Genomic DNA, 26,665 nt, shown 5'->3' with positions numbered 1-26,665 from the left:
AGCGCATGCGGGTTTCCTGAACTTTGGATACCAACTTTTCCATTTTCAGCGGGGGCCAGACCCGGGCCAAGTTCAATCTCGGGCCTGGTCTGATGGTTGTGGGAAATACCCTGGGGCGAGAGGGCTTCCCGGATCCTCCGAAGGCCAGCTCTGCGCTGGCCCGCCGGGCGGAGATTGGCGGTGGCCAGGCTCAGTGCTCCTCCGCCAGGAGGGGGGAGCCCCGACTCCCCACTGGGAGCGGCGCTGCGACTCCCTTCCTCTCCGGCCCCGGCCCCCTGCCCAGCCACTCGGCCCCACCCTGCACGGGCGGTTCGGTGAAACCGCCGACCGCGCGGCCTCCCGGGGGCTGGCCGGGTAGCGGTGGCTCGGAGCCAGACTCCGTCTGGGGGCTGGCCCGTGCGGGGCGGGGCCGCCTCCCTCCGCCCCTTCCCGGGCTGGCGCTGGGGGCGGGGGGGCCGCAGGGGACTCCTCCCCGGGTGGTCGCCGCGCCTAGGCCAATGAGCGCGCCGGGAGCCGCGATGGAGGCTGGGGCAGCCGGGAGCGCCCGGGAGCGCCCGGGACCCCTGCAGACCCCGCGCCCCGGAGCCCGTGAGGCTGGAGAGGGGGCGAAAGAGGCGCAGCGCCCGCGCCGGGCATGGAGGCACCTCTGGCCCGCGCCGGCTGCCCGAGCTGCGCTCCGCGCCGCCGCGCCTCGAAGTTTGCCGGCTGACTTGGAAAGTTGCGCTCTGCTCGGCCGCCGCGCGGGGTCCAACCTCCTGGCCGGTCCCAGCTCGCCGCCGCCGCCGTCGCCGCCGCCGCCCTCCGCGGGGCCCCGGCCCCGCCGACACCCGCAGCGCCGCCTGCCTGGGGCATGTGAGCCGCCGTCTCCCCTAGAGGCCGGGCAGGCTGCACCGGCCCCTGTGCCTCCAGAGGCAGCGCGCGGGCGAGGGGCACGCCCCGGCCCCAGGTAGCCCGGGCCGCCATGGGCATCCAGGGCATGGAGCTGTGCGCCATGGCAGTGGTGGTACTGCTGTTCATCGCCGTCCTCAAGCAGTTCGGCATCCTGGAGCCCATGTCCATGGAAGGTAACGCACGGCCACCCGCCCCTCCGCTGCCCTGCGCCGGGGGCCAGCGGTCAGAGGGGAGGAACAGCACTTGCGCTCCGGGGTGCGGGTTCCCGGGTCCGGCGAGGAGCGGCCCTCAGGGACGCTGCGCTCCGCGGCCCTGCCCGCCTCGGCCGCCGCCCCCTCACGGCTCCGGAGGGCTGGCCTGGGACTAAGGGGGCAGAGAAGGCTCGGGCTCTGAAGAGTCCCAGGGGGGATGGAGCCGCGGCGCTTGGGGTGGGTGTGAGTGAGATGCTGGTGACACCTTGAGAGGGCACCCCTGGCTGTCCTAGGCCCGCCGGTCTTAGCCGCCCCCAGTGAGCACGGCCGGCTTGGCCGCCCGGTGGTGGGGGTGGCACAGGGGAAGATTACAGGAAGGACCCTCAGCCCAGGGCATCAGTAACATAAAACCTCTGCTGAGTGATGGGCCGTTCCTTGGACTCTTAGCCCACAGTCCCCTTCCCCAGGCAAGGCTCAGGGATAGGTAACCAAACCCTCAGGCGCCACGTTTCGGTCTCAATAAAATATTAACCGAGGAGACAGACCTACTCTTAACTCAGACACTGATGGCTTCCCTGAGACCCCTGACAGGGACCCTTAGAGTTGCTTCCCAACCCTAGGTACCTCCCTGCCACTTCTGGGCAGGTTAGAAGGAGCCCCTCCAGGGCACACCCATTGTGAGGGGGACCTTGACCCACCAGGCCTGTAACTTATCCTCTGCGCCCTGAACCTCTGGACTGTGGGGAAGGGGCCAGCCAGTCCTGTTCCTGTCACCTGTGTGCCCCTGCCGTCCTCTCAGAGGAGGATGGGCATCCTGCCTGCCTCAGCACTCTGCTGACCTTGCCAGGCTCCAGCTCCTGGGACTGAGACCCAGAGGCCCAGAGAGGGGAGGAGGAAGAACCTGTCCTTGCCGCTGGACTACCCCGCAGCCCCTCTCTCTGGCCAAGGGATGCGCCCCAACCCCCTGCAAACGGCTGCTGAGGGCAGGAGGGGGCCCAGGGCCAGGAAGCAAGGCCCGGCTCCATTCAGAGCCCAGGGCTGGTTCTTTACCTGAAGTCCACGGCCATGTGCCCTTCAGAACCCACTGGGCGGCATCACACCTTTTCTAGGTGAGTTCAGGAGGCCGAGAGAGAAGGGACTTGCTCAAGGTGGTTCTGAGAAATGCCACCTTGAACTTCACATTTTAGTTGGGGAAGAAAATTGCCCAAACTGGGCCTGCACTTGGCTGGATGGATGCTGACCCTGGCAGGAGGAATCTATGACAGGTGACTCCACAGGCAATGCAGGTAGGGGTAGGTGGGCATCCCACACTGCTGTGCTTGAGGACCCATGTTTCCTGGGGGCACTAGCCTGCCCACTATCCCCTATCCTTTCCCCATCTGGAGACTGCAGTGGGGTGGTTGGTACTCGGGAAACCACTACATTGCTCTTTCCCCATTTCCTGGGCCCTCCTGGGACCACCAGAGGCCGGGGGCAGCAGCCAGGCTCACTCTACTTAGTACTACAGACCCTTCTTAACCGAGCCCACCATGCTCACAGGTCTGGCAGCCTGAAGTTTACCTTTGTGATTTCTAAGGAGAAGGGATTTCTTTACAGGGTGGATTGGATGCGCAAGACTACGGATGGTTTATTCAACTTGCTAAAAAAACCCACTTCAGGCTCTAATGAGTTTGTCTTTTCTGGTATATTTGCCCATTTGTGCCCCTTGGAGTTCTGGGGTCTCGATGCGGTGGGAGAAGCACAGAGCCTCAGAGTCAACCAGGTCTGAGTTGGGATCCTGTCACCCACACGTACTGGCCATAAAGCTCCTTAACCTGTCGGAAACTCAGCTTGACTATCTGTAAAGTGGGGCCAGTAACTCCTGCCCCGTGGGGATGCAGCACACCTTAGTCAGCAGGGCTTTAATGGCCCCCAGGATTGTTCCTGGTGTGTAATAAATGCACAAACGTGTGAACCACTGCCATCACCAATAATTAGCAAGCAATAGAATGATTACTCTTAATAGCAGAACTGATTCACAGATGAAAACATTCTCTCACTCAGGCCTCCCCTGCCTGCGTCAGAGGGAGGGAGTTATAAGTACCAGATGTTCCATGTTGATGGGGAGTGGCGCCCGCTAAGTGCCTGGAAGGACCCATTGGTCAGGCAGGGTCTAAGGGGCACAGTCATGGCCTGGGAGCGGCCCAGACCCTTCGGGCCCAGCCTGGAGGTGAGCTGGCACTGAGGGAAGAGGGCTAGTGCCCAGCTCCCCTCCAGGCCTTCTCGTGTGCAATTGGATGTGCTCTTGTCCTCTCTGAGCCTCCGTAGTTCTCATCTGTAAGAGACCAGAGTTACGGTGCCCCTGGGGATTGTTAGGAACTAATGGATTTGAGTTCTAGGGACACAGGCTTCCAGAAGTAGATGCAGAAGTTGAAAGACCTTCTTCTCTCCGCCCTGTCAGTCTCTGTCTTGGGGCGGCTCCATCGGGGGGGAGTTCCAGCCGGGGTTGGCCACTAGCTCACTGGATGACTTTGGTGCATCTAAGCTTCTGGAACCTCAATTTCCTCATCTGTAGAATGAGGAAAATAACAGAATATTTTCTGTTATACACCTCACAGGGGTGTGGTGAGCTGAAGCACTTTGAAAAAGTTACAAGCGAGACACAAATCTAAGGGATCTCAGAAGTGCGGGCACACGGGTAAAAAGTGAGCCTGGGCTGGTAAGCCTGGTGCCTATTTGCAAGGCTGGCCCAGCCCTGACAGCAGACTTTTTCGTCCACATCTGTGGCCCAGGGCTTGACTTTGACTAATGCCTCTCTCATCTCGGTTCAGATTTCCCAAGTTATAGACTAGTAGCTCTCGACCGAGGGCAGTTTTGCTCCTCAGTGGACGTTTGGTAAGGTCTGGAGGCGTTCGGATGTCACGGTTGATAGGGAGGGTACCACTGGCATCTAGTGGGCAGAGGCACAGACATTCTGTGAGGCACAGGCAGCCCTCACCGTAAAGAATGGTCAGGCCCAACGTCAGTCGTGAGGGTGAGCACCCTTGCTCTGGAAGGAATTCTGACCTGGGGCTGGGAGAACTGCCTTTCAGCTCTGATGCGGTCCCTGACCTGCTGTCATTAACTTGGGAAGATCACTTTTCCTATCTGAGCTCTGCCTCCTTGTCTGTAAGTGGGCGGTTGGATTAGAGGCACCATCTCCCCTGGGAACGTTCCCTGACCCTTCTGGATCCCTGCCCCTCAGGTTGTATTAGATGACACTGTCCTGAAATTTTCTCACTGTCCTGAAATTTTCTACGTCCCTGTCCCCACCAAATGTGAGCTCTCCAAGGGTGGCACGGACTTGTGTCCATACACTTGTGGCCCCAGAGTGTGTGCCCAGCACTGCCTGGCAAACAGCAGGTGCTGAGTCTGTGTAAACCATATGCCATTTTCAGCCACAGTCGTGGGGCACCCATTGTACGCCAGGTAGTGTGACGCTGCCAGGGATGCAAGCAATGCAGGATCTCGACCCTCCCTTTAGGGCAGCCCTGGGGGATGCCGTCTGAGGCAAGGGTCCCTCTGGCTGGGGTGGCGGCAAGGAGGCTGGATTGTGAGGGCCTGAGTACAGGTAGGTATAGAGAACAGAGGAAGAGAGAGTAGTGCCCACGGCAGAGATATGCACAGCCTGGCCCACCACCCTGTTGCTCCCTCTGAGTGGCGGCCCCAGCCCTCTGCAGCTGCCCTCTGCACAGCTGCCCATGGGGGCCTGGCTTTGCAAAGGTGACCTGGGAGCCTGGTGGGTCCACAGGCGACTCTTGGCTTGGAGCAGGCCCACGGGTCTGCTGTTCCTCCTACCCCTTCTCCTGCTCTTCTTCCCCCCAGCACCCTCTGCTGCCTTTGCTGAGGGCGTGGTGATGTTCTGAGCATCCTGGATCCCCTTCTCCTTGGTGGAGTCCACCACTCTTGGTAAACTGCAAGTCCCTCAAGACTCCTGCAGCCCCTGGGCAGAGTTTCCAGATCTGGGATGCTAATGACAGTGACAGTAGCCGACATCTAGTGAGCGCTCTCTGCTCTAGGCACTTTATACACATCATAATTGGGTCCTCAACAGCAGGCCCACTTTACAGATGAGGAAACTGAGGCTCGGGGAGTGGCAGAGCTAGTACCTTTTCGAACTCTGGCGCACCCGTCCTGGATGCATCTCTAACTCTGCACGGCTAGGGCGGCTTTGGACACAGCTCTGTGTCCCAGCCTCCTACACTGCAGGTGTCAGGAGTCCAAAGTGGAGGCAGCTGTCTGGGTTCATATCCCAAGTGGGAAAGGTCTCCCCCGTAGAGCTGCATGAATGTGCGCAGAGCTCATAAAGCGGGGCCTGGCATGGAGTAAGTGCTGTATGTGTTAGCTCTCGTCATTTCTTACCAAAAATGTCCTAGCCCGAATTCCCCCCAGGGTCACACATCACTAACTTGTGGACTAGAAGTTAGTGACAGGGGAGGATGCACTTGACAGGCACTTCACCACGGCGGGTGTCCTTCACTGTGTGCCCTGTAAGGTCCGGGCTCCTGGGCCCCCGGGCCTGGGAAAGGGAAGGAGAGAGGCAGGCTCTGTGTGGGTGGCGCCTGCAAGACAGGGAGGTGGGCTGGAGCCCAGGCCTGATGTTGCTGTGGGCTGGGGGACTTAGGCAAGGCCCCCTCCCCACCTCCCCAAGTTAGTGCCTCGACGGTTGCACATCTAGACACAGTCAGAGGTTTCAAAGCAGCTTGATGGAACCTCAAAAGAAGCCTTACTTAGAAACCTGGACCCCCGACACATAGAAAGGGCGCTGCTCAGATTGAGAAGGGAGTCTTGCTACACAGGCCTCCCCTTACCCCACGGCAGTCCCTGGGGCTTCTCTGTGGGACCCCAAGACCTAGGTGTCACTTGACCAGCAGAGAATGAGGGATGAGATCCGCCAACTGGGTTCAAGAGGGGCCGGAGCCATCAAGGGTGGACAGCAGCTTGGAGTTTTGCTGCCAAGGGAAGCAAAGCTGGGTGCTGGCTGGCAGGAGAAGCAGCCTAGTGGGAAGCCTCGCAGAGGTGTCGGGGCAGCCAGGGTTGTGGGAAGGCTCCTGCATGGGGGCAGGTGAAAAGCGCCCCTCGCCCAGTACCTGGTGCCCTTAGCTCAGAGAATGAAAGACTCGGAGCCACCTTTCCCGAGCCCCTGCAGGTGGGTCCTGCGCAGAGGGGGCTGCGTGGAGTGGGGGACGGGAACAGGGACTGAGACTTTTACGCAGTGGGAAGAAAGCCTGGTTTGTAACCTATCAGGCTATGGTACGACCTTGAGACGTTTAGCCTTAAAACAATTCTCTTCAAGCCTCATGCTTTCACTCCTTTGACAAAATGCTTGTTTGATAGAGAGGTGAAATCTGTATTGCTGACCCTCTGGTTATCAATGAATACTACCTAATGGGGAGGGGATGGCCCCGGACTAGCCCCTAGAGAGGGGAGGGGAGGGCTGAGTGCAGGGAGATGATAGAGGCAGGTTGACTTCACAGTTTTGCCAAACAAGGCTCCTCGGCGTGTTGAGGAAAGCCGTGCAGGTGGCTGTTTAGGTCCATTCACCGCCAGCGCACCTGTGATTGCAGGAGGGTGTGATGTCTTGGGCAGCTCCTAAGAGATCTGGCTGCGTCTCCACTGAAGCTAACCAAAGAGGGAGGAACCTGTGGATTTCTCCTGTGCAAGAGCCAGGAGAGGCCTCCAGCGCCCCTGGGAGCAGGTAGGGTCCCTGGTACCTGGCCTGACGCTGTGGGCGTCAAGAAGGAACCGGGCTCCCTGCTCCTGAGACGACACCCCACAGAGCCCAGCGAGGCCAGCGGGCTGGGCAGGATGCTGTGGAATCGGGCTTCTGGAGGAAGGGGCAGTCAGCTCCACAGGAAGGAGGGTGGGGAAGGGTCCACAGAGCCCGGGAGTCGGGTGGGCGTAGAGAACTGGTAGCTATTTCCCAAACCAAGAAACAGGAGGGATTTCCTCTGCCTCTTGTATTCTGCCGGCCCAAGTGCAAGTGTCAAAGTTAAAAACTTGACTCTCACTTGTTTAGGGAACAAGCAGGAGAGCAAAGCTGTTTCAGAGACTGATGCTACATAGGAATCAAAACTGGTTGATGTCCCAAAGGGCAAATTAATAGCCAGTAACTTTAAGGGCCGTATTTTCCAAGGATGGAAATCACTCCGTCCCTAGTGGACACAAGTCATTTGCAACCTATCAGTCTGGTTGACATCTAGCTTCGCAGCACCTGGGCTCTGTTGGATAGAAAATAAGTCGAGCAGAGTTGCCTAAAGCAAGTGTCCTAGTGTGACGTTGAAAAGCCCTCGGCGATCTTCCTGCCGTATCTTCCAGTTCTGGGTAATTAACACCCGTGTCTTGGTGGAAGGCACCAGCAGTCACTTAGTCTCCCAGGTCAGAAACATGAGGTCATCCTTGGCTCTGCCCGCCCAGCCCTGGTCCACTTGGTAGCCAGGGGCAGTGGCTTCTTCCTTCTTGACACCTTCTGCAGGTCTCTCTTTTCTGTGTCACCTCATTTGACACCCAAGGCCAGAGTGGCCACTCTGGTCCTTCCGTGGCTCCCATGCCCATATATCCCTTGGCTCACCTTGGACCCTCTGCCCAGGGTGCCCTTTGACCGTGCTGTCATTGCACCTGAGTCTTGGAGTATCACCTTTCTCTCTGATTCCCCACCCACTCCCTGCCCAACAGGTGTGAACCACACAGCATGTTGCTTCAGGAGGTAAGCCTGGACTAGAGACGTTAAAATTGATCCCCAAGGCAATAATCCATGAACCCACCCAAGCAAACATAGCCGTGGGGGATCCGCCCGTCCAGCATGTGCTACAGAGCGTGCCCCACATACAGGTACTGTTCCAGGGTTGGGTGCAGCAGAGAGCCGTCTTGTTCTGCTCGGGCTGCTATAACAGAATAGCACGGACCAGGGGCCTTAAATAACAGAAATTTATTTTCTCACAATTCTGGAGACCGGAAGTCCCCGATCAAGGTGCCAGCAGGGTTGGCTTCTGGTGAGGCCTCTCTTCTTGGCATGCAGATGGCCACCTTCTTGCCGTGTCCTCACATGGCCTTTCCTCCCCCTCATGTTGGAGGGGGAAATCACTCTTCTTCTTCTTATAAGGTCACCATAACCTATTGGATTAGGACCCCACCTTTATGACCTCATTTAACCTTAATTACCTCCTAAAGACCTCATCACATTGGGGGTTAGGGCTTAAACATATGAGTTGGGGAAAGAGGGACACAGTTCTGTCCATCGCACCAGTAAACAGAGGAATATGCATATGCCAGGGAGTCATGGCCAAATGAAGAAAGTAAAACAGAGACGGGGGATAGATAGGAACACGGGGTGTGTGTGACACCCCTGAGGAGGTTATGATTGATCAGAGGCCTGAAAGAAATGTGGGTTTCAAGGGAGGAGCATTCGAGCCAGAGAGAAGAGCAAGGGAGTGTGCCTGGTGGGTGTGAGGGGCCAGAGGGGCCAGCGTGGCTGAAGGCGGGGGAGCAAAGGGAGGGACCTGGGAGATGAGGTCAGAGCTGGGGGCGGGGGAGCACATTTATTGGCCATTTAAGGACTTTGGTGCAGGAGGTTGTAGCATGGAGGGGTACCTGAGGATATGTCTTCAGCAGCTTCCTCCAGCACGATTTCCAAAATAGACTGATGGGATCCAGGGCAGAAGCAGGGAGAGAAGCCAGGAGAGATGATGGAGCCCTGGAGTCTGGTGGGGGCAGTGGAGGTGGGAGAGGGGCTCAGAGGCAGGTGCAGGTTGAGGGTAGCGCTGGCAGGGTTTGCGTGGGGATTGAGCGTCGGGAGGAAGGTCTATGCCCAGGGTTTCGGCATGAGCACCCACAGGATGGAGTTGTCGTCCGTTCTTGTACCAGCCTCACAATTGTTATTTCAGTGATTATGAATATGTGTTAGTATCTAATAGGGAAAACTCCCTCTTTACTCTTCCTTTCTAGATTTTCATGGATTTTTTAATTCCTCGTTATACATTTCAGAGTAAATTTATCAAGGTCTTCAACAAATCCAACTGGATTTTTGAGATGGTGTTGAATGTACAGTTTATTGCAGGAGAAATAACATCTTTATAATGTTATTATGGTCCTATCTAAAATAGAATGTCTCATTTATTCAGATTATCTTTCTATACAGCGGTCCTTCGAGTTTTGCTTAATACTTAGATACTTTTAATTTTTATTGCTATTATGAATATTATCTTTTTTATTATATTTTAGGTGGTTATTACTGGTGTAGAAAATTGCTATTGATTTTCATAAATTAATCTTGCATCTGGCAACCTTACTGAACTCTCAGGTATATTGATTCTTTTTGTCACTCTAGGGACCATACCATCTATAAATAGTGTTAGTTTTATCTTATACTTCCCAACTCTTACACTGTTTGGGGGGGTTTTTTTTGTTGTTTTTTGGGGTTTTTTTTGCCTTTTTCAAGACTTCCTTAGAGCATTGGCCAGACATCAATTAGTGGTGACTGTGGCCAACCTTGGCTTGTCCCAAATCTTAAAGAAAATATGTCTGAGCCTTTACTGTTAAACCTAATATCGTCTGTAAATAAATATATGGTTTGCAAATATAAGCTGCATCAAGTTAATAAAGTCCCCTTTGATTCTTAGCTTGCTAAGAGTTTTTGTCTATTTATTTAATTACAAATAGATGTGGAGGTTTATCAAATGCCTTTTCTGTATTAGGATTTCCATATGATTTTCTCTCCTTATACTCTTACAAATAAAACCTTCTTGATCCTGGTGTACTTAAAAAAAAATAATACAGTTGGATTCAATTACCTGACATTTGGTTTAAGATTTTGCATCTATGTTCAAAAGTGAAATGGGCACATAATTTTCTTTTTGTTTATTTGTTTGTTTTTCCAGCTGTGTTGAGATATAATTAACACGTAGCATTGTGTACGTTTATGAAATGATCACCCCAATAAAGTTAGTTGGTACATCCTCACCTCACATAATTACCATTTTTGTTGTTATTGTGGTGAGAGCAATTAAGATCTGCTCCCCTAGCAACTTTCAAGTATACAATACAGTTTTGCTAACTGTAGTCCCCATGCTGTACTACAGATCCCCAGAACTTATTCTTTTTTTTTTTTTTGGATAGTTACATTTTTTTTTCTTTAAATTTATTTATCTATTTACTTTTGGCTGCGTTGGGTCTTCGTTGCTGCGCGTGGACTTTCTCTAGTTGCGGCGAGCAGTGGCTTCCCTTGTTACGGAGCATGGGCTCTAGGTGCACGGGCTTCAGTAGTTGTGGCACACGGGCTCAGTAGTTGTGGCTCGCGGGCTCTAGAGCACAGGCTCAGTAGTTGTGGCACACGGGCTTAGTTGCTCCGTGGCATGTGGGATCTTCCCGGACCAGGGGTCGAACCCATGTCCCCTGCCTCGGCAGGTGGATTCTTAACTGCTGAGCCACGAGGAAAGCCCCAGAACTTATTCTTGTACCCTTTGACCAACATCTCCCCATCCCTCAATCCCCACCGCACACACACCCCCACCGTCTCCTGGCAACCACCAATCTACTCTCTGTTTCTTTGAGTTTGGCCTTTTTTTAGATTCCACATATAAGTGAGATCATACAGTATTTGTCTTTCTATGTCTGACTTACTTCGCTTAGCATAATATCCTCAAAGTTCATCCATGTTGTCACTACTTTTCATTCTTGTGTTGTCCTTGTATGATTTAGGAATCAAGAAGACTGTACTGATCACTGGATTAGCAATATGGAGATCACCGGTGATCTTAGAAAAGCAGTTTGCGTGGCGCGGTGGGGCAGATGCCCCATAGAAGTAAGATCAAGGGAGACTAGGAGGAGAGGAAGTGTTAAAGGACAGAAAAAGACACTAGCTTGAGGGGAAAGTAGGGTCAATGGAGTTTTGTTTTCTGGATTTTCGATGAAAGAAATAGCAGCTGGTTTGGGATTTTTGTCTTATTTTTTGGCCCCCAGGGGCAGAGGATTAAGTTAATTGACTATTAACTTCACGGGACAATATCAGTCTTGACCCACTTAAAACCCATCTCTTGTTTATTTATTTTTTTCCTTTTATCCCCTCCTTTCCCTCTTTTCCTAGAGGCAATTATTCTAAGTTTTATTTTATTTTTACTTTTTCTAATTTATATACAGTACACTTTGCCTTTTTTTTTTTTTTGATGTCCAGTCCATGAATTTTGGCAAAAAGATAGTCATGTCACCACTACCACAGTCAAGATATAGAACAGTTCTGTCACCACAAAAAATCTCCTCATGCTGCCGCATGTGTAGTCAACCCCCTCCCTTGCCCCCCAGCCTCTGGCAGCCTCTGATATATCCTCCTTCCCTGTGATATTCTATAATTTTATCTTCTCCAGAATGTCATATAATTGGAGTCATACGTTACGTGGCCTCTTTTTTTTTTTTTTTTTTTTTTTGCGGTACGCGGGCCTCTCACTGCTGCGGCCTCTCCCGCTGCGTAGCACAGGCCCCGGACGCGCAGGCCCAGCGGCCACGGCCCACGGGCCCAGCCGCTCCGCGGCATGCGGGATCCTCCCGGACCAGGGCACAAACCCGCGTCCCCTGCATTGGCAGGCGGACTCTCAACCACTGCGCCACCAGGGAAGCCCCAAGTGAATTTTTTTTTAGATGTTGAGGTTTTTTTCAGGTTTAGAAGTTCCATTTGGTTCTTTTTTTTGGTTTTTTTAAATAGTTTTTACTTCTCTGCTAAGATTCCCATCTGTTCACTTTTCTTTCCCTTAATACTTTCAATGTATTGGTAGTAATTGTTTTAAACTTAAATAATAATTTTAAAACCTGTTAATTCTGATGGCTGCTTTATCTCTTGATCATTGGGTTACATTTTCCTGCTTCTCGTGTCTTTTCATTTTTTATTATATGATGGCTACTATGGGTGATATATTGTAGGGAATCTGGACTATATTATCTTCACATAAAGTCATTGAATTTTAGTTTGACAGGCACTTAAATTCCTGGCAGATCCCTTCATCAGCACAGACTTTATTTTAGACTTTGTTATAATAGGTTTGTTTTAACTTTGTTCTTAGTTCTAGAGCATGGTGCTTTCTCCCAAGGCATGGCCTTTCTGGGGTTTCAGCTGAATGCCTGAAGTTCATAGGGAAGTATCTCCATTCTAGATGAACCAGAACTCCCAACTTGATTCATCATTGCATGAACTCTGATATGTCTTTTCAGGTCTCTGTCCTACTACCCCCCAACAGCTGCTCACAGCTGGGCCTTATGGAGCCTCATTCAGAACACATGTAGCCCAGCTCTTGGCCAAAGCCCCAAGGGAAATGCCACACAGACTTCTGGGACCCCATCTCTGTGCAGTTCCCTCCTCTCCAGGATGCTGCTCTGCAAGTCCATCTGTCTCAGCAGCCCCAAACTCTGATCTCTACCTCATCAGCATTTCCCCACGTCACAGAAAGCATCCCCTCCCATATCCAGGGTGAACGTGGAGCTCACTTCATATGTTTCCCTCCTCCCAAAGATTGTAGTCCTGTGCTGTAGTCCAAAGCCTGCTAATACTTGCCTCACATATTTCTTCCAGTTTTCAAGTTGATTGTGGTGGGAAGGCAAGTCTAACACTCACTACCCCATCATGACCAAAGGCAAAAGTCTAAGCAGTATGTTTTTTTAATTGAGGTATAACTTACATACAATACAATGCACAGATATTAAATGTTCAGTTCAGTAAATTTTGACAACTGTATACACCCTTTTAACCACCACCTGCTGTACTGCTTTCTAATGCCATGCATTACTGTTACTTGTCCTGTAATTTCATATAAGTGGAATCATAAAGTATGAACTCTTTTATCTCTGCTTTTTTCTGAGCATAATTTTTGAGATGCATCCACGTTGTTGTATATATCAGTAGTTCACCCTTTTTTAAATGGAATATAATACTCTTCTGTTATGTGAATGTGCCACAGTTCCATTCTTCTGTTGATTGAGTAGTTTCCAGTTTGGGACTGTTATTAATAAAGCTACTATAAATATTCTTGTACAGGTCTGTTTGTGGACGTATGTCTTCATCTGTCCTAGGTAAATAGGTTATAAGGTTGATGTATGTTTGACTTTATAAGAATCTGCCAAGCAGTTCTCCAAGATGGTTATACCATTTTACACTTTCCCCGACAATATATTATATGAGAGTTCCAGTTGCTCCACATCTTCACCAACATTTGGTGTTGTCAGTGTTTTTGAAATGATAGATCCTTGGGTATTGTGCATTGGAATATCTGCATTTCTTTGACAATGAATGCTGTCAAGCATCTTTTCCTGTGCTTATTGACCAGTTGTATCTCTTCTTTTGTGAAGTGGTCTAGTCTTTTGCCTATTTTAAAAATTGAGTTATTAAGTCTTATTTCTGTTGATTGGCAGGAGTGCTTTCTATATTCTGGAAATGAGTCTTTGCCAGATATGCGTACTGCAGATATATTTTCCAGTCTATGACTTGCCTATTGAGTTTCTAAATGACTTTATTGCTTTTTCTCTATGTTTGCCTGTTTTCTTTTTCATTAATTTCTACTCTTATTTTTATCATGTCCTTTCTTATAACTTTGAGTTTAATTTGCTCTTATTTTTAGATTCTAGAAGCTTATATCGCTGGCTTTACACCTATCTTCTTTTCTAATAAAGGAATGTAAAGCTAAAAATTTCCTTCTAAACACAGATTTACTTGCATCCAGAAAATTATGGTATGTTGTTTTCATTATCATTTAATTCAAAATTCTCTTTGCGATTTTTCTTCTCTAACCTATGGGTTAATTAGAAGTGTGTTGTTTAGGGAATTCCCTGGCAGTCCAGTGGTTAGGACTCTGCCCTCTCGCTCTCACTGCCTGGGGCCTGGGTTCAATCCCCAGTCGTGGAATTAAGATCCCGCAAGCCATGGGCTTCCCTGGTGGCGCAGTGGTTGAGAGTCCGCCTGCCAATGCAGGGGACACGGGTTCGTGCCCCGGTCCGGGAAGATCCCACATGCCACGGAGCGACTGGGCCCGTGAGCCATGGCCGCTGAGCCTGCGCGTCCGGAGCCTGTGCTCCGCAACGGGAGAGGCCACAACAGTGAGAGGCCCGCATACCGCAAAAAAAAAAAAAAAAGATCCCTCAAGCTACGCAGTGCAGCCAAAAAAAAAGTGTGTTTTTTAATTTCCAAATATTTGGGATTTAAAATATATCTTATTGTTTTAGATTCTAATTTAATATCACTGTAGTCAAAGTCTAGCACGCTGCAGGGTGAGCCCTGTGAGGCAGCCTCCCTGATGACCCACCCCGGGCCTGCAGAGCCTCACACACCTAGCCTGATCCGGCTGAGCCCTGTGCTGGGCCAGCTCCGTGCCTGAGCCTCTACCAGGAGCACTGCCTCTCAAGAGCTCTCTGCAAATTACCTGGCAATCAGGCTCTGTTGCCTTGGTCCATCCATGCACCCATTCTGCAAGAGAGCTGTTTCCTTCCTTCCTTCTCTCTAAATTTCCAGTACCTCCTCCCCGCCCCCTCCATCCTTACCCTCAAGTTGCTTCCTACTTCACAGAAGAAAATTTCCCCAAGCTCCTACCATCACAGAGCCTTGATTGCTAAGGCTGCGTTGCAGGGCTCACCCTGCAGTGGGAGCAAGCAAACAGCTGTGCAGGTAACCATGGCCTCACAGTTCCTTGGGGAAGAGGGGAGACTGGATGGTGACAGAGCAGTGGGGATGGCGCTGCCCATTTCAGTGGGAAGTTCTATAATATGTGAGCCTGCTACTCAGCAAGGGGTAGGTATTCAATGCCGTTTTGTTTATAGCTTTGTTTTATATTATAAACTTGATATGTGCCGTACTAAAATAAATTAGGAAAATGTAAAAAAAAAACAACCAAAAACCCATAAGTAAAAAATTAAAGATCACCTGAAATCTACCTCCCCTGCAAAAGGTAGCCATGGTTAGTTAATATTTTGATGCGTTGTTATTAAAAAATGATCTGGTCCCTGCCCTACAGACCCTTGAAGTCTGACCTCCTACTCAAATGTGAATAAAAGCCCCAGACCCAGTGCGGCTGGGCAGCAGCACGTTAGGCTGGATGAGCCAAGAGGAGTGCCCTCCCAGTTCCTGGGGGAAATTGGGGCGGGGAGAGGCGCATGGAGGAGGTGGTCCAGGAATTGGATCTTGAAGGTCGAGGTCCCCTGTGCTTGTGTTCTGTTTTTTTCCCTCCCACCTCCCCTTGTTCAGTGTCTCTCCAGGACAAGACCTGCTCCCAACTCTCATCCCCATCCCATGTTCAAGGTGAGGCCAGCGGGCAGGGCCCACTCCCTGTGAGGAGCAGGGCAGCAGAGAGACCAGGAGGCACAACTCCTGAGTGTGCTGTTCCTCTGTAGCCTGTACATTTGTGCAGTGCACAGCCTGGGTGACTGTACATGGTAGTCGCTCGAAGAGAGTCCCTCCACCCCTTACTTCCGCCCCTCACACTGGAGCAAGATGGGGCGGGGCCGCATGTTCCACCCTCCTGGTCTGTATCCCCCTCCAGACAGCAGCGACAGTGAGCTGGAGCTGTCCACGGTGCGCCACCAGCCGGAGGGGCTGGACCAGCTGCAGGCACAGACCAAGTTCACCAAGAAGGAGCTGCAGTCCCTCTACAGGGGCTTCAAGAATGTGAGTGCCCCCCATCCCCCCAGGAGAAGCCCTGATCCCCCCGGCTTTCCTGTCCCTGGCTGCAGGGTGCAGGCACACCTGGACGCTTCCCATGGCACAGTGAATATCCCAGGGCCTTTATAGGGCTCGTGTTTTGTGGGAGAGCTGTCTGGGGGGTGGGCCAGGTCCTAGAGTCAGTGTTCTGAAGGCATCACACCCCCTTCTGTGTGTCTCGATGCTGGTGCAGGGGAGGAACCTGCAGAGGGACCAACCTGGCATGAGAGGACTCACCACCCCCTCCCGCCGTGCCCAGCCCCCCCAGGCTTTCCCCAGCACGGGGCTGGTGGAGCCCAGCGGTGCCTCAGGCAGCAGGTGTCCCCCAGAGGGAGGAGAGAGCCCAGGCCCCGTGGAGTCAGGGTGTGGGACGGGGGTGGCTGGGATTACTGAGAGGGGTGCCTTCCTGCTGCAGGAGTGCCCCACGGGCCTGGTGGATGAAGACACGTTCAAACTCATTTACTCCCAGTTCTTCCCTCAAGGAGGTGAGTCTGAGGCCAGGCCCCCAGTTCCTCCAAAGTTCCTGCTTCCCTGTGGCAGCCCTGCAGAGGGTGGGCATCCCTTTGATGGGGAGGGGACCCTCACCCACACACACCTCCCCAGCATCCCTTGCCCGGTGCTGCCTCTATCCGGCAGGCGGCGGGGGGGGGGGGCTCCAGCCCAGGACTCAGGAGCAATATACCAAGAGTGCTTGGGGTAGGGGCTCAGGCGGCCCCGACACTCCCAGCCTTGCCCTTGGTCTCCCCAGATTCCACCACCTATGCGCACTTCCTCTTCAACGCCTTCGATGCAGACGGGAACGGGGCCATCCGCTTTGAGGTAGGTCCCTGTCGACCCCTCCCACGTCCCCTGGTCCTGCATCTCCCGGCCACGGTGCCACCCCCTCAGGGCCGCCAGAGGCTCAGACATGACCCTGGTGTAAACGGTCCAGTGTGTCACCCAGGGAACGCGTGGACTCTGCTTGGCTGGCCCTGGGCCTGACTGTGAAGTCAGTGAAATTTGATTTTGCTGTCTGGCTACCCTATTCTCAGCCTTTCCTTCCATTCCAGCCCCGCCAAGCCAAGGGAGCTGTTAAGGCACACTGAGGCGGTAGTGACCCAACGTGAATTTGCATTTGAAAAGGGGGCAGGGTTTAACTAGAGGTCTGTGCTAAGGGGATCTGGGCACCCCGCCCTGGAACTTACCCCCTTGCCCGAAAACAGGCAGAGTATCCCTGCCCGAGCAGGCTCAGGGGTCATCCCAGCAGCACTGTGAGCGAGCCTGCCTGTCCTCCCCCCGCGCCAGCCGCCTGCCCCCAGGAGGGCCCTGCCTGGGTTCTGTGCGGGCAGCACGTGGGCTCCACTGAGGCCCCAGCTGTGGAGCCCAGGCCCCTAAAAATAGCTGCAGGAGAAAAGCTGAAACCTCTTCGGAGAGGAAAACCTTGCTGAGAGCCGGGCTTGATCGATAACCCCCCAGCTCGGCTTCCAAGGCCAAGGGCGGCTGACGGGAAAGTGAGAGAGAAAGCCCCTGTGCCAGCTGGGGTAATAATAACTCGAGATGCTTCTCAGCTTCCCTTATCGCTCCAGCAGGCCCACTCACTGACCCTTGGCCGGGGTGGGGCAGCCCAAGGCCACCGCCAGCTCTGTGACCACAGGGGTCTCACCTTCCCCGCGCCACACTCTTAGTGGATTTGTGAACTTATAGTGTTTTCAGCCTTTTTGTTTTCAGTTCTGCCTGCACATGGTAAAAATCCGATCAGTACAAAGGAGTAAACAGGGAAAATTCATTTTCCTTCCCTGGTCCCACCCCTGTGGCCAGTTTCTTGTGTGTCCTTTAAGAGGTACCTGAGGCTCCTGGGAATGAAGTGTGAGAAGCAGTTGTGTGACAGACCCAACCAGGACTTTGATGATGGTTTCTCTTGTTCAGGAATCAGATGACCAGACAGCTTAGCAGGGCCCCCGCATAGTGGCGGGTGTCAGAAAGGTCTCCATCACCCTCCTGTGGTCGCCTCTCTCACCATGGTCCCTTTAAGGTAGTCGATGGTGGGTCTTTGTTGGGGAGGTGCTGTCAGTGGCTGAGCGGGGGGCGCTGGCGCTGACCCCCTCCTGCTAGGCACCTTCTCAGAAGGTCATGCTTCTCCCTTTTGAAATTAATTCCTCCGATTTCTTATGGGGAGGTTTGTTTACCTTGGGGACCTTCTTGTTTGTTTACCTTCGGCATCTTGATATCAATGCTCTGCTCTAGGAGGCCTTTTTCAGGAAGGGAGGGGGGCGTGTATCTCCCAGGGGCCTTCCAACGGGCAGGGCCTAATCCTGGGTGCACCATGGGTGGGGATCCCTGTGGTCAGGAAGGATCCAGAGGGGTTGGGGGGAGACACTCAGCCCTCCTCGCTACCTCAGACCAAACCTCTCAACGTGCTCTTAAAACAGAAAGTCAGGTCAGCTTATCAATATTTACAATGATCCCAATCCTTTGTGTATATTCTTGGGATAATACACATACATATTAATTCGAGTTTATTGATATGGTGAAATATTGTAACTTCCCTGCCCTCACCTGAAAGAGTAAGTAAACGGCAGAACAAGCAAACCTCAGCCCTGGCGGCTGCCCTGTCCATTACCTGCCCCTGCAGTAACTCGCTCCCCGTGCCACTGGCCAAATGATGGCTGTGGTCAGCGCCCTCGGGAAGGCCTGCAGCCCCGTGATCTAATCACCCTCGCCCCACACTGAGCTCCTGCTCTGCACTCTGGGCTGTCCCAGCCGGTGTCACTGAGGAGCCCCTCAGGGACAGCACAGAGCAGGGGCTGTGGATATGACGGGCTTCATACACCTCGGCATTGAGACCAAGGAGCTCCGACGAGCGACAGTCCCACATGAAGCTGTGCTGTGTGCGGCTGGAAATTTAGAACCAGCAAGCACCTGGACGTGGGCTGGCTAGACTGGGGGTCATCTGTGTGTGACTGGGGATGGGCCAGTGGTCTCGCAGGGGACATTCCGACCCACCTCTCTCCTAGCACCGTCACTATTATACTACACACCCACTAAGGGACCCCGAGTAAGGACAGTCCTGAGTGTGGCTACACAGCATCTGAGGAGACTGGATGGGAGGACAGTGGTGCCGGGGTTCCCCCATGCCCACATGGGAAGAGTGGGTCCTGTGCGGGAGCCACTCGTTCCCTGGTACACAGCTTAGGAGTCCGAGCCTTTGCTTCCCACTGGGAAAGCCCGTCAGACCCCAGGGAAGAGGCGTGATGTGGCTTCAGGGATGCTCTGAATCTTCACTACTTCTGTAAATCATACACGAGCTCAGCTTCAGTGGTTGGCATTCCTCAAACTCAGGCACATAAGAAATATCACACTGTTTCTCCCTTCGTATATCTTTATTTTGGTCACTTATACACACACAGGACTTTCAGGCTCCAGTAGACTTACAGGATGTGCTTTGGAACAACAGCAGTTACCACCCCCCAGATATACCTGAAGAAGCAACCACCTCCCTTGTTTTAGCCGATTGTCACTCTGTCTTCTTGTCGCCTAATAGCATCGTGTTATTGCTCCTTCCCGACTGCCCAGCTTTAGATGCTGCCCGTTGACTCCCTGCACGGGTGAGGAGTTGGGTCTTCTGCACACATGCCTTTCCCATCCCCTGGCTTTCCAGGACGATGGAGTTCAGATTGGATAAGCGCTCTCGGTTTACTCACGATGTGAATTTGTTCCCCAGATGAGCCTTGCAGTGAACTGTGATTACGTTCCCCTTCCCTGCACACATTTTTATTTTGCCTTCAGTTAACTGTGGTCCCGATTTGTCATTTGCCTGGTGTCCGTGACCTCATCAGTGATTCAACGCCGTCCTTCTCCAGTCATCTGAACGGGCATCTCCCTAGCCTTTGACCAGCTCCATCATCCTGGTGCTGGGTGCCCTCTGGGGACCTCTTCCCCTCTCTCCTGGGTTGGGTCTCCTGGTTCTGGAATCCTTCATCTTCTTCTCCCTTGCTTTACTCTCTCTTTTCAAAAGCATGTCTTCCAGGAGTTTCCTACAGAAGAGTACGTGGGAGGTAACTTCTGAGCCTTTGAACGCCCGGAAGGGACTTCGCTCCGTTCTCACCCTTGCTTGATCCGTTGTGTGGGACCAGAGCTACGGCGGAAGCCGTCCTGCTGATTCCCGACCCTGTGTACAGGACCTGATCTTGTTATTGTTGTTGTTGTTTCTGTTTGGTTTTGTTTTCCTCTCTGGAAGCTTGTAGGATCCTGTCCTTGCACCTGTTTTCCGAAGTGTCTCGTGATACGTGCCTGCAGGTCACACCGTGGGCTGTTTCCCCGCATCGTTAGGTCCTCGGCAGGACCTGAACACTCAGTCTTCCCTTCATTGCCTCTTGGACACGCTTCCCTCCGTTTCCTCCGGCTCTTCCTGGAACTCCAGCTGGTCAAGTTTCGGTCCCTCTGGAGTGGACCTCTCATTATCCGCTTTTCTATCCTATTTTCCAGCTCTGCCTTTTCACGCTGCTTTATGGAAGATTCCACGTGCTTTTCCAGCCCTTCTTCTGAGTCTCTCATTTTGCTTTCTCATTTTTAATTCCCAAGAGCTCTTTCTTGTTCCCAAGTATTCCTTTTTTATAGCATCCTATTCTTATTGTAGGGATGCCAGATATCTAATCTCTGAATCTAATAGTTTATGTTAAGTATTTTTTTCTCCTGGAATAATTTTTTGTTTCATCCAAACTGGTTTTCTCTGTTTCCCTTAGTCTTCCTTTCTCATGATACAGGCTTCCTCTAATCCAGAAAATCTAAAATTTGAGTGGGGGAAATTCCCTGGCAGTCCAGGAGTTAAGGCTCAGCGCTTTCACTGCTGGGGCCTGGGTTCGATCCCTGGTCGGGGAACTAAGATCCTGCAAGCCACATGGCGTGGCCAAAAAGATAAAAAATAAAATTTGAGGGCTTCCCTGGTGGCGCAGTGGTTGAGAGTCCGCCTGCCGATGCAGGGGACACGGGTTCGTGCCCCGGTCCGGGAGGATCCCACATGCCACGGAGCGGCTGGGCCCGTGAGCCATGGCCACTGAGCCTGCACGTCCGGAGCCTGTGCTCCGCAATGGGAGAGGCCACGACAGTGAGAGGCCCGCGTACCGCAAAAAAATCAAAAATAAAAAATTAAAAAATTAAAAATAAATAAATTAAAAATAAATAAATAAAATAAAATTTGAGCGGGACCAAGCCCCTTGGTGCAAAGCCCTGTCCCTCCCTGCTTGTTCTCCATTCCCCCCCATAGACAACCCTTCTCTGCTCCCCTTCTTTCGGAGCAGCCTGAAAGGACTCCATGGGGCAGGGACGGCTTAACCTGCAAACCTTCTGGAAGGGGCAGGAAAGACTTGCTTTCTACCAACTGTTAAAACAAAACAGTTGAAGTTTTCACACGGAAGCCATTCGAACGTTCATTCACATTAGTAATAAACTGTCTGTCACACCTGTGACAGCACACAGGTATGGCATGACCCCAGAGCTGAGCACTGTTAGTTTAGTTTTTAAGCTGTAAGTTTTTAAGCACCTTGACACGCAGACACTTGGTAAGGTGAAAATAGAGCACCCCCTTCATTAAAGGAGCACCCCGAGGCCTTCTCTGTCAGCGGCAATGCATTAAATGGGTCTAAGACACCATACGTTTGAGTGTCTTTATTTGAGATGATCAGTTCCAGCCACTGTGCCATCCCCGCCACACACACACACACACACTCTCACACTGTATTGACCTGATGGACACCGTCTGCCCGCTCTGTGTTGGAGGTGCCTCACCTATACAGGTGTGAATTCCAGTGGAAGCCACACCGCGAACTGGAAATAGAATCTGAGCGCTGGATCGTCACTCCTCCCCCTCCCCTTCCTCCACAGGACTTTGTGGTTGGTCTCTCCATCCTCCTGCGAGGAACAGTCCACGAGAAACTCAAGTGGGCCTTTAACCTTTACGACATTAACAAGGATGGCTACATCACCAAAGAGGTACGGGGGTGGCTGGGGAGGCTGGGAGTGACCTGTCTGCCCCCCACCCCACTGCTCTATATCCCCAGCCTCTCTCCTGCTGCCCTGGCTTCCTGTCCCCACTCCCTGGCCAGAGACACAGCTCACAGCCTGGCCTTGGAGGGGACAGCAGCCAGGACCTCTCCTCCTCTCCCAGGCTCTCAGGCCTGGATACCTGGGTGCAGGGGACGTGGAGCTTTGGTGCCCCTCACCACGTGTCTCGATCCCGTTCAACAGGTGTCCTGGATCATCCTTTCTTACGGAGAGGTCCCGAGGGAGACACAAGTGGAGAAGCTGGGAGCAGGGGTGGGAGCTGGCCTTGGCTCCCACCAGTTGAGGGAGAGCAGTGTGGTCCCTTAAGGCAGGGTGCAGACGGGGGCAGGGGGGTCCCTCACCACACAGGCCTACAGTCTGGCTTCGTCTGGCCCAAACATTTTTCTGTCTCTGAAATAGTTGCTACAGTTTCAAATTCTGGAGATTGCATTAAAAATCTAGCTCCAACTGCTCTTGGAGAGTTAGAAGCTTGCGCTGAGTGGACTGGGTGAGGGTGAGCTCGCCTCTCTCCAGCTCCCACAGCCCTGGCCACTCACTCACCACCGCCCCTGAGGTGCCTCCCACACTTGGATGCAGCCCCTCCCCTCAGACCCTCGAACCCTCACCCCACCTCCTTACAGCCAGGCTCAGGCCAGCCCCTCCGGCCCCCCTGCAGGAGATGCTGGCCATCATGAAGTCCATCTATGACATGATGGGCCGCCACACCTACCCCATCCTGCGGGAGGACGCGCCCCTGGAGCATGTGGAGAGGTTCTTCCAGGTGAGCGCTCCAGCCCCGGGCTGCGCGGGGAAGGGTGGCTGGAAGAGGAAGGGGCTTCGGCTCTTAGGGCAGTGCTGGGCCTGCCACTCCCCTCTGTGGGCCTCCCCGCTCCCACGAGGAGGTTCAACTTGCATCCCCCATCGGGCTGGTTGTCCGGATCCCAAGGAGCGAATTAAAGCCATCCCCGCTCACTGATCTGCCAAACTGCATCTCAGAGCAGGCAGGAGCTCACAGATTGCAAGGTCACTGACACCCCCCCAGCAGTGTTCTTGTGCCTTCCAAGAGCTGCCCCCCGCTCCGCCAGGGACCTCTCTGCAGGAGAGGGTTGGGGTGACTGCTTTGTATCCATGGGGACTGACGGAACTAGGGCTCCGCCTCCCACTTGCTGGGGGTCCTTTAGACATGCCTCCATCCTGACTTCAGCTGCTCCACCTGCCCTGGCTGCCTGTCAGCAAGGTGAGGGGGTCCGACGAGCACGGGGCTGCTTTCTGGGGAGCAGGAGCCCAGGAGAGCTGCTGGAAAGTGTCTGGGGTAGGGGACAGACTGGGGAGACCCCAGAGAGGTCGGCTGCGTGGTGGACGTGGCTGGAGAGGGCACTTTACGTGGCCTGGATCCCGGGGAGAGGACACAGGGGACGGGTTGGGGTGGAAGGAGCCCACCACCCGCCCCCTGGCACGTCCTCAGGCCTGGGGCAGGGGCCGGCCCGGTGGGACACAGACTCACTGAGGGCATGGCTTGACTTGCAGAAAATGGACCGGAATCAGGACGGGGTGGTGACCATTGATGAGTTCCTGGAGACCTGTCAGAAGGTAGGCGGCGTCAGGGCTTAGGGACCCCCGTGTCCCGCCCCTGCCAGCCCACAGCCCAGCCGGGCACATGTCCCTCAGCGGCTCCCCTCAGAGGGGAGAGACGTGGAGCCCTCAGGACAGGGTCACACTGCGGGAAGGAGCCTGGAGCCCCCGGCATTGCTGCTGACACTCCTATGCAGAGCGCCTTCAGGGGGCAGGACGCTGGGCCTCCACTGGCCTCGGCCGTCGGCCCCATCCCCTGGGTGGCCCCTCGGGTGCCCCCGGCCTCCATCTGGGTGCTCAGCCGGGGGTGGGACGGCTTGGTCCATCAGTGAGTTAACAGCTCCCAGACGGCCTGACCATCAGGCCATGGGGCTGGAGACAGGCTGTGCCTGACAGCTCCCCCTTCGTCCAGTGAGACAGGCAGAGTCCCTGGAGGGTTCCAGGTCCCTGACGAGAATCTGCTCACAGTGATGTTGGATTTGGGCCCTGCTAGCCCGGAGCTGACCGGGCCTCTCGTCCTCTCTCCATGCAGGACGAGAACATCATGAGTTCCATGCAGCTGTTCGAGAACGTCATCTAGGACGCTTGTGGGGGAGGGGTGTCCCTGAGTGGCTGTTACCACCTCTGCCCCAAAGATGCCAGGAGCAGCCTCCAGGAGAAACTTGTTTCAAATATATTTGCACAAAGTGAATAGTTTGCTGCAGACACACACACACACACACACACACACACACATGCACATCCTTCCTCTGGGCTCGCAGGTGCGAGGGGACAAAGGTTAGGGAGGGGCTGAGTCTGGCTGGGACCTGGGTCCAGGTGACGAGAGCCACACAGCTCCCACCAGCCCCCTCCCAGGCCTCCGGGTGGGCAGCTGAAAGAGCCATGTCTTCAGGCCACTGGCCGCTGTGTGTTGCCTCCCCTGCCAAGGAGGGTCCAGTCTCTAGAGCAAAGGCCGCTCCCGTGGGAGCCCACTCGCCCCTCCTTTCTGCCACCCTCCTTTCCCACCACACAGGGGCCAGGCTCCGGAGGCTGCTCTGGCCTTCTCGTTCCCCAAGCCACTCCCTGCCCACTGACTACACTTCCAGGATGGCTCTGACCCCAGGACCCCGGAGGGGCAGCTGGGGGTCAAGGGAGTTCAGACTAGGAAAGAGGTGGTAATGAGAGGCAGCTCTTTCTGGAAACGTTTCCCTGGGTCCCAGGACGCCAGCCAGTCCACTGAGCTGGTGGGAGCCCCGGTGGTGAGGGACCAGTGAGCTCTGTTCTCCTCCACCCCAGGAAGGGGGCTTTCTAGCTGGGGATGGGGTTTCTTGGTGGGGAATCTGAGGGGAACTTTCTGCCAACTCCACCTCCCCTCCCCCAGGCTGGCTCAGTGGGGATGCAGCAGGGGGCCTGCCCGCACCCCTCAGGCACCCAGGTCATCGTGGGTCCTGAGAAGAGGTCACATGGCTCAGAGCCTAGCCCCCAGGAAGCCCGGGCGGGCAGAGCAGGCCTGGGAAGGGACTTCTCCCTCCCGCTTTCCTGTTGGCCCCCGTCTCCCTGAGCCCAGCAGCCTGGATGAGCCCCCTCTTCCTGGTTAGGGTCCTGGAGCCTTGTAGCCATGCTTCCACACAGACTCACCCCAAACCCCATACAAAAAGCACAAACGCCCCCAGCAGCTCAGGCCGCAGCCCACGAGGGGAGCCCAAGTCCTCCTGCTGGGCTGAGGGCTGGGTGCCACCAGCCCCCATCAGGTGGCCCCAGGGTTCTCTGGAGAGTCAGTTCTGTGCCTCAGAGCAGTGGCAGGCTTGAAGCCCACCCCCCGCCCATCCCAGCTCACCAACGTTCAAAAGCACAAACCCCGGGGATTCTGCTTGGCTGGGTTCTGCTCTGAGGATGGAGGCCGGCGTCAGCCTGAAGCCAGCGCCAACAATGAGGGCCAAGGGGCCAGAGACCGGGTGGCAGGTCAACAGAAACTTCCAGGGGAGAGAGAGAGAGAGAGAGGCTGCTCCCGCCTGCCCAGGCCGCCCCAGGAAGAAACCCAGTCCCAGGCAGTACGGACCGTCCCAGGAACATTCCCAAAGCATACATTCCATCGGCTGCCACCCCATCTCTGCCCAGGCCTGGCCCTAGGGTGAGCAGGGCCCTCAGAGGAAGGGCAGGGTGGCGGAGGCCATGGAGATCGGCCTGGCTCGGCCGCAGGGACCCCTTGGTACCCACACACAGGTGGTCCTCCCCCTTGGAGTTGCACTGACACCCATCTCCAGTCTGACTGGGGGCTCCCTCTCCCCTCCTCCAGGAGGGCATCAGCTTTCCCCGGCTCAGGGATATTCTCCCCCATCCCCATCCCCACCCCCTCAGCCCAGCCCTCCCAGCTGGTGTGGCTTTGCTTCTCAGGGGCCAAGGCCAAAGGAGAGGGTCACCACCATGCCCTGCCCACCCCAGCCTTGGGCCAGACTGGCTGTACGTCCAACCAGGAGGGGTCTGGCTCCCACTCTGGGATGCAAACTGGCCGCATGTCTGCATGGCAGAAAGTGTCTCCCTTGGAAGCAGCCTAGGAGGGTGGTGCCTGTTCTCAGCGCCCACCAATATTCAGTCCTGTATATTTTAATAAAATAAACTTGACAAAGGAGAGGGACTCTTGTTGGCTTTATCCCGACTCTGAAATTTGGTCCAGCCCCTCCCATCCCTGCTATGAGGCATGGCCTCTGCCCAGTGCCACACTGGTAAATGTTTAACATTCCCCGAATTGTAGCATTTGCCGATTTCCACACTCAATTTCAAGTTCCCAGTGTGCCACCAGTGAAGGCGGAGCGAAGAAGAGATGCCCGCGGTTGGGAAGCATTTATGAGAAGCTCCAGCCCTGCAGCCTGTACACAGAGCCACGAGGTAGGGTAACTCCTTGAGGTGCCATTTGTATTTCGTTCCCAAGTCATTTCTCTCTGCCAGTTCCAGGAAGTCGTTTCTGCGTGTCCCCTTGGCTGGAGGGTGCAGGTCACAGGGCAGAAGCAGAATTTGCCTGAAGACATCTTCCTTTCCTGGGTCAGTGAGGGTTATGCTAGAGGAGGGGCAAGAAGTGGGAAGCTGAGGGGAGGAGAGGAAGGGGTTCCCCAACTCAGGGATGGGGAGACGGAGGTTCTGAGGGGTCTGCTAGTGCTTCAAGGGCCAGCGCCCAGGCCGTGTGACGTCACCTCCAATGTTTGGCTGATGGGTGTGTCATCAGTAACCGGGAGGATAGATGGCGGGAGCCCCCTTCACCACCGAACACACCGAAGGCTCCAGTCTACCGGAGCCCCAGGGCCTTGGCACAATCCAGGCAAGGGAGTCCTGACCT

The 26,665-nt window shown here is 54.2% G+C and overlaps 1 protein-coding gene across 4 annotated transcripts; it reads left to right on the top strand.

Annotated features, from left to right (window-relative positions):
• Nucleotides 1-621: 621 nt before the first annotated feature.
• KCNIP3 (potassium voltage-gated channel interacting protein 3) lies at nt 622-26,365 on the top strand. Of its 4 annotated transcripts, XM_022599028.2 has the most exons (8): nt 622-1,064; nt 15,608-15,732; nt 16,181-16,250; nt 16,514-16,584; nt 21,625-21,732; nt 22,460-22,564; nt 23,311-23,373; nt 23,888-26,365. In XM_022599028.2, the coding sequence occupies exons 1-8, from the start codon at nt 962-964 to the stop codon at nt 23,933-23,935; spliced, it is 693 nt and encodes a 230-aa protein (XP_022454736.1). In that variant the 5' UTR covers nt 622-961; the 3' UTR covers nt 23,936-26,365. The 4 variants fall into 4 exon arrangements, with proteins under 4 accessions (XP_022454736.1, XP_089778886.1, XP_089778887.1 ...); XM_089922761.1 differs by lacking the exons at nt 622-1,064; nt 15,608-15,732 and having other exon boundaries at nt 15,743-16,250; XM_089922760.1 differs by lacking the exons at nt 622-1,064; nt 23,311-23,373; nt 23,888-26,365 and having other exon boundaries at nt 1,279-15,732; nt 21,625-22,549.
• Nucleotides 26,366-26,665: the final 300 nt, after the last annotated feature.

This window comes from Delphinapterus leucas, chromosome 13, assembly GCF_059928025.1.
Source record: "Delphinapterus leucas isolate spDelLeu-1000000601 "Yukka" chromosome 13, BTC_Dleu_Yukka2, whole genome shotgun sequence".
NCBI classification, from domain to species: domain Eukaryota; kingdom Metazoa; phylum Chordata; class Mammalia; order Artiodactyla; family Monodontidae; genus Delphinapterus; species Delphinapterus leucas.
This window is presented reverse-complemented; position numbering and strand designations above follow the sequence as displayed.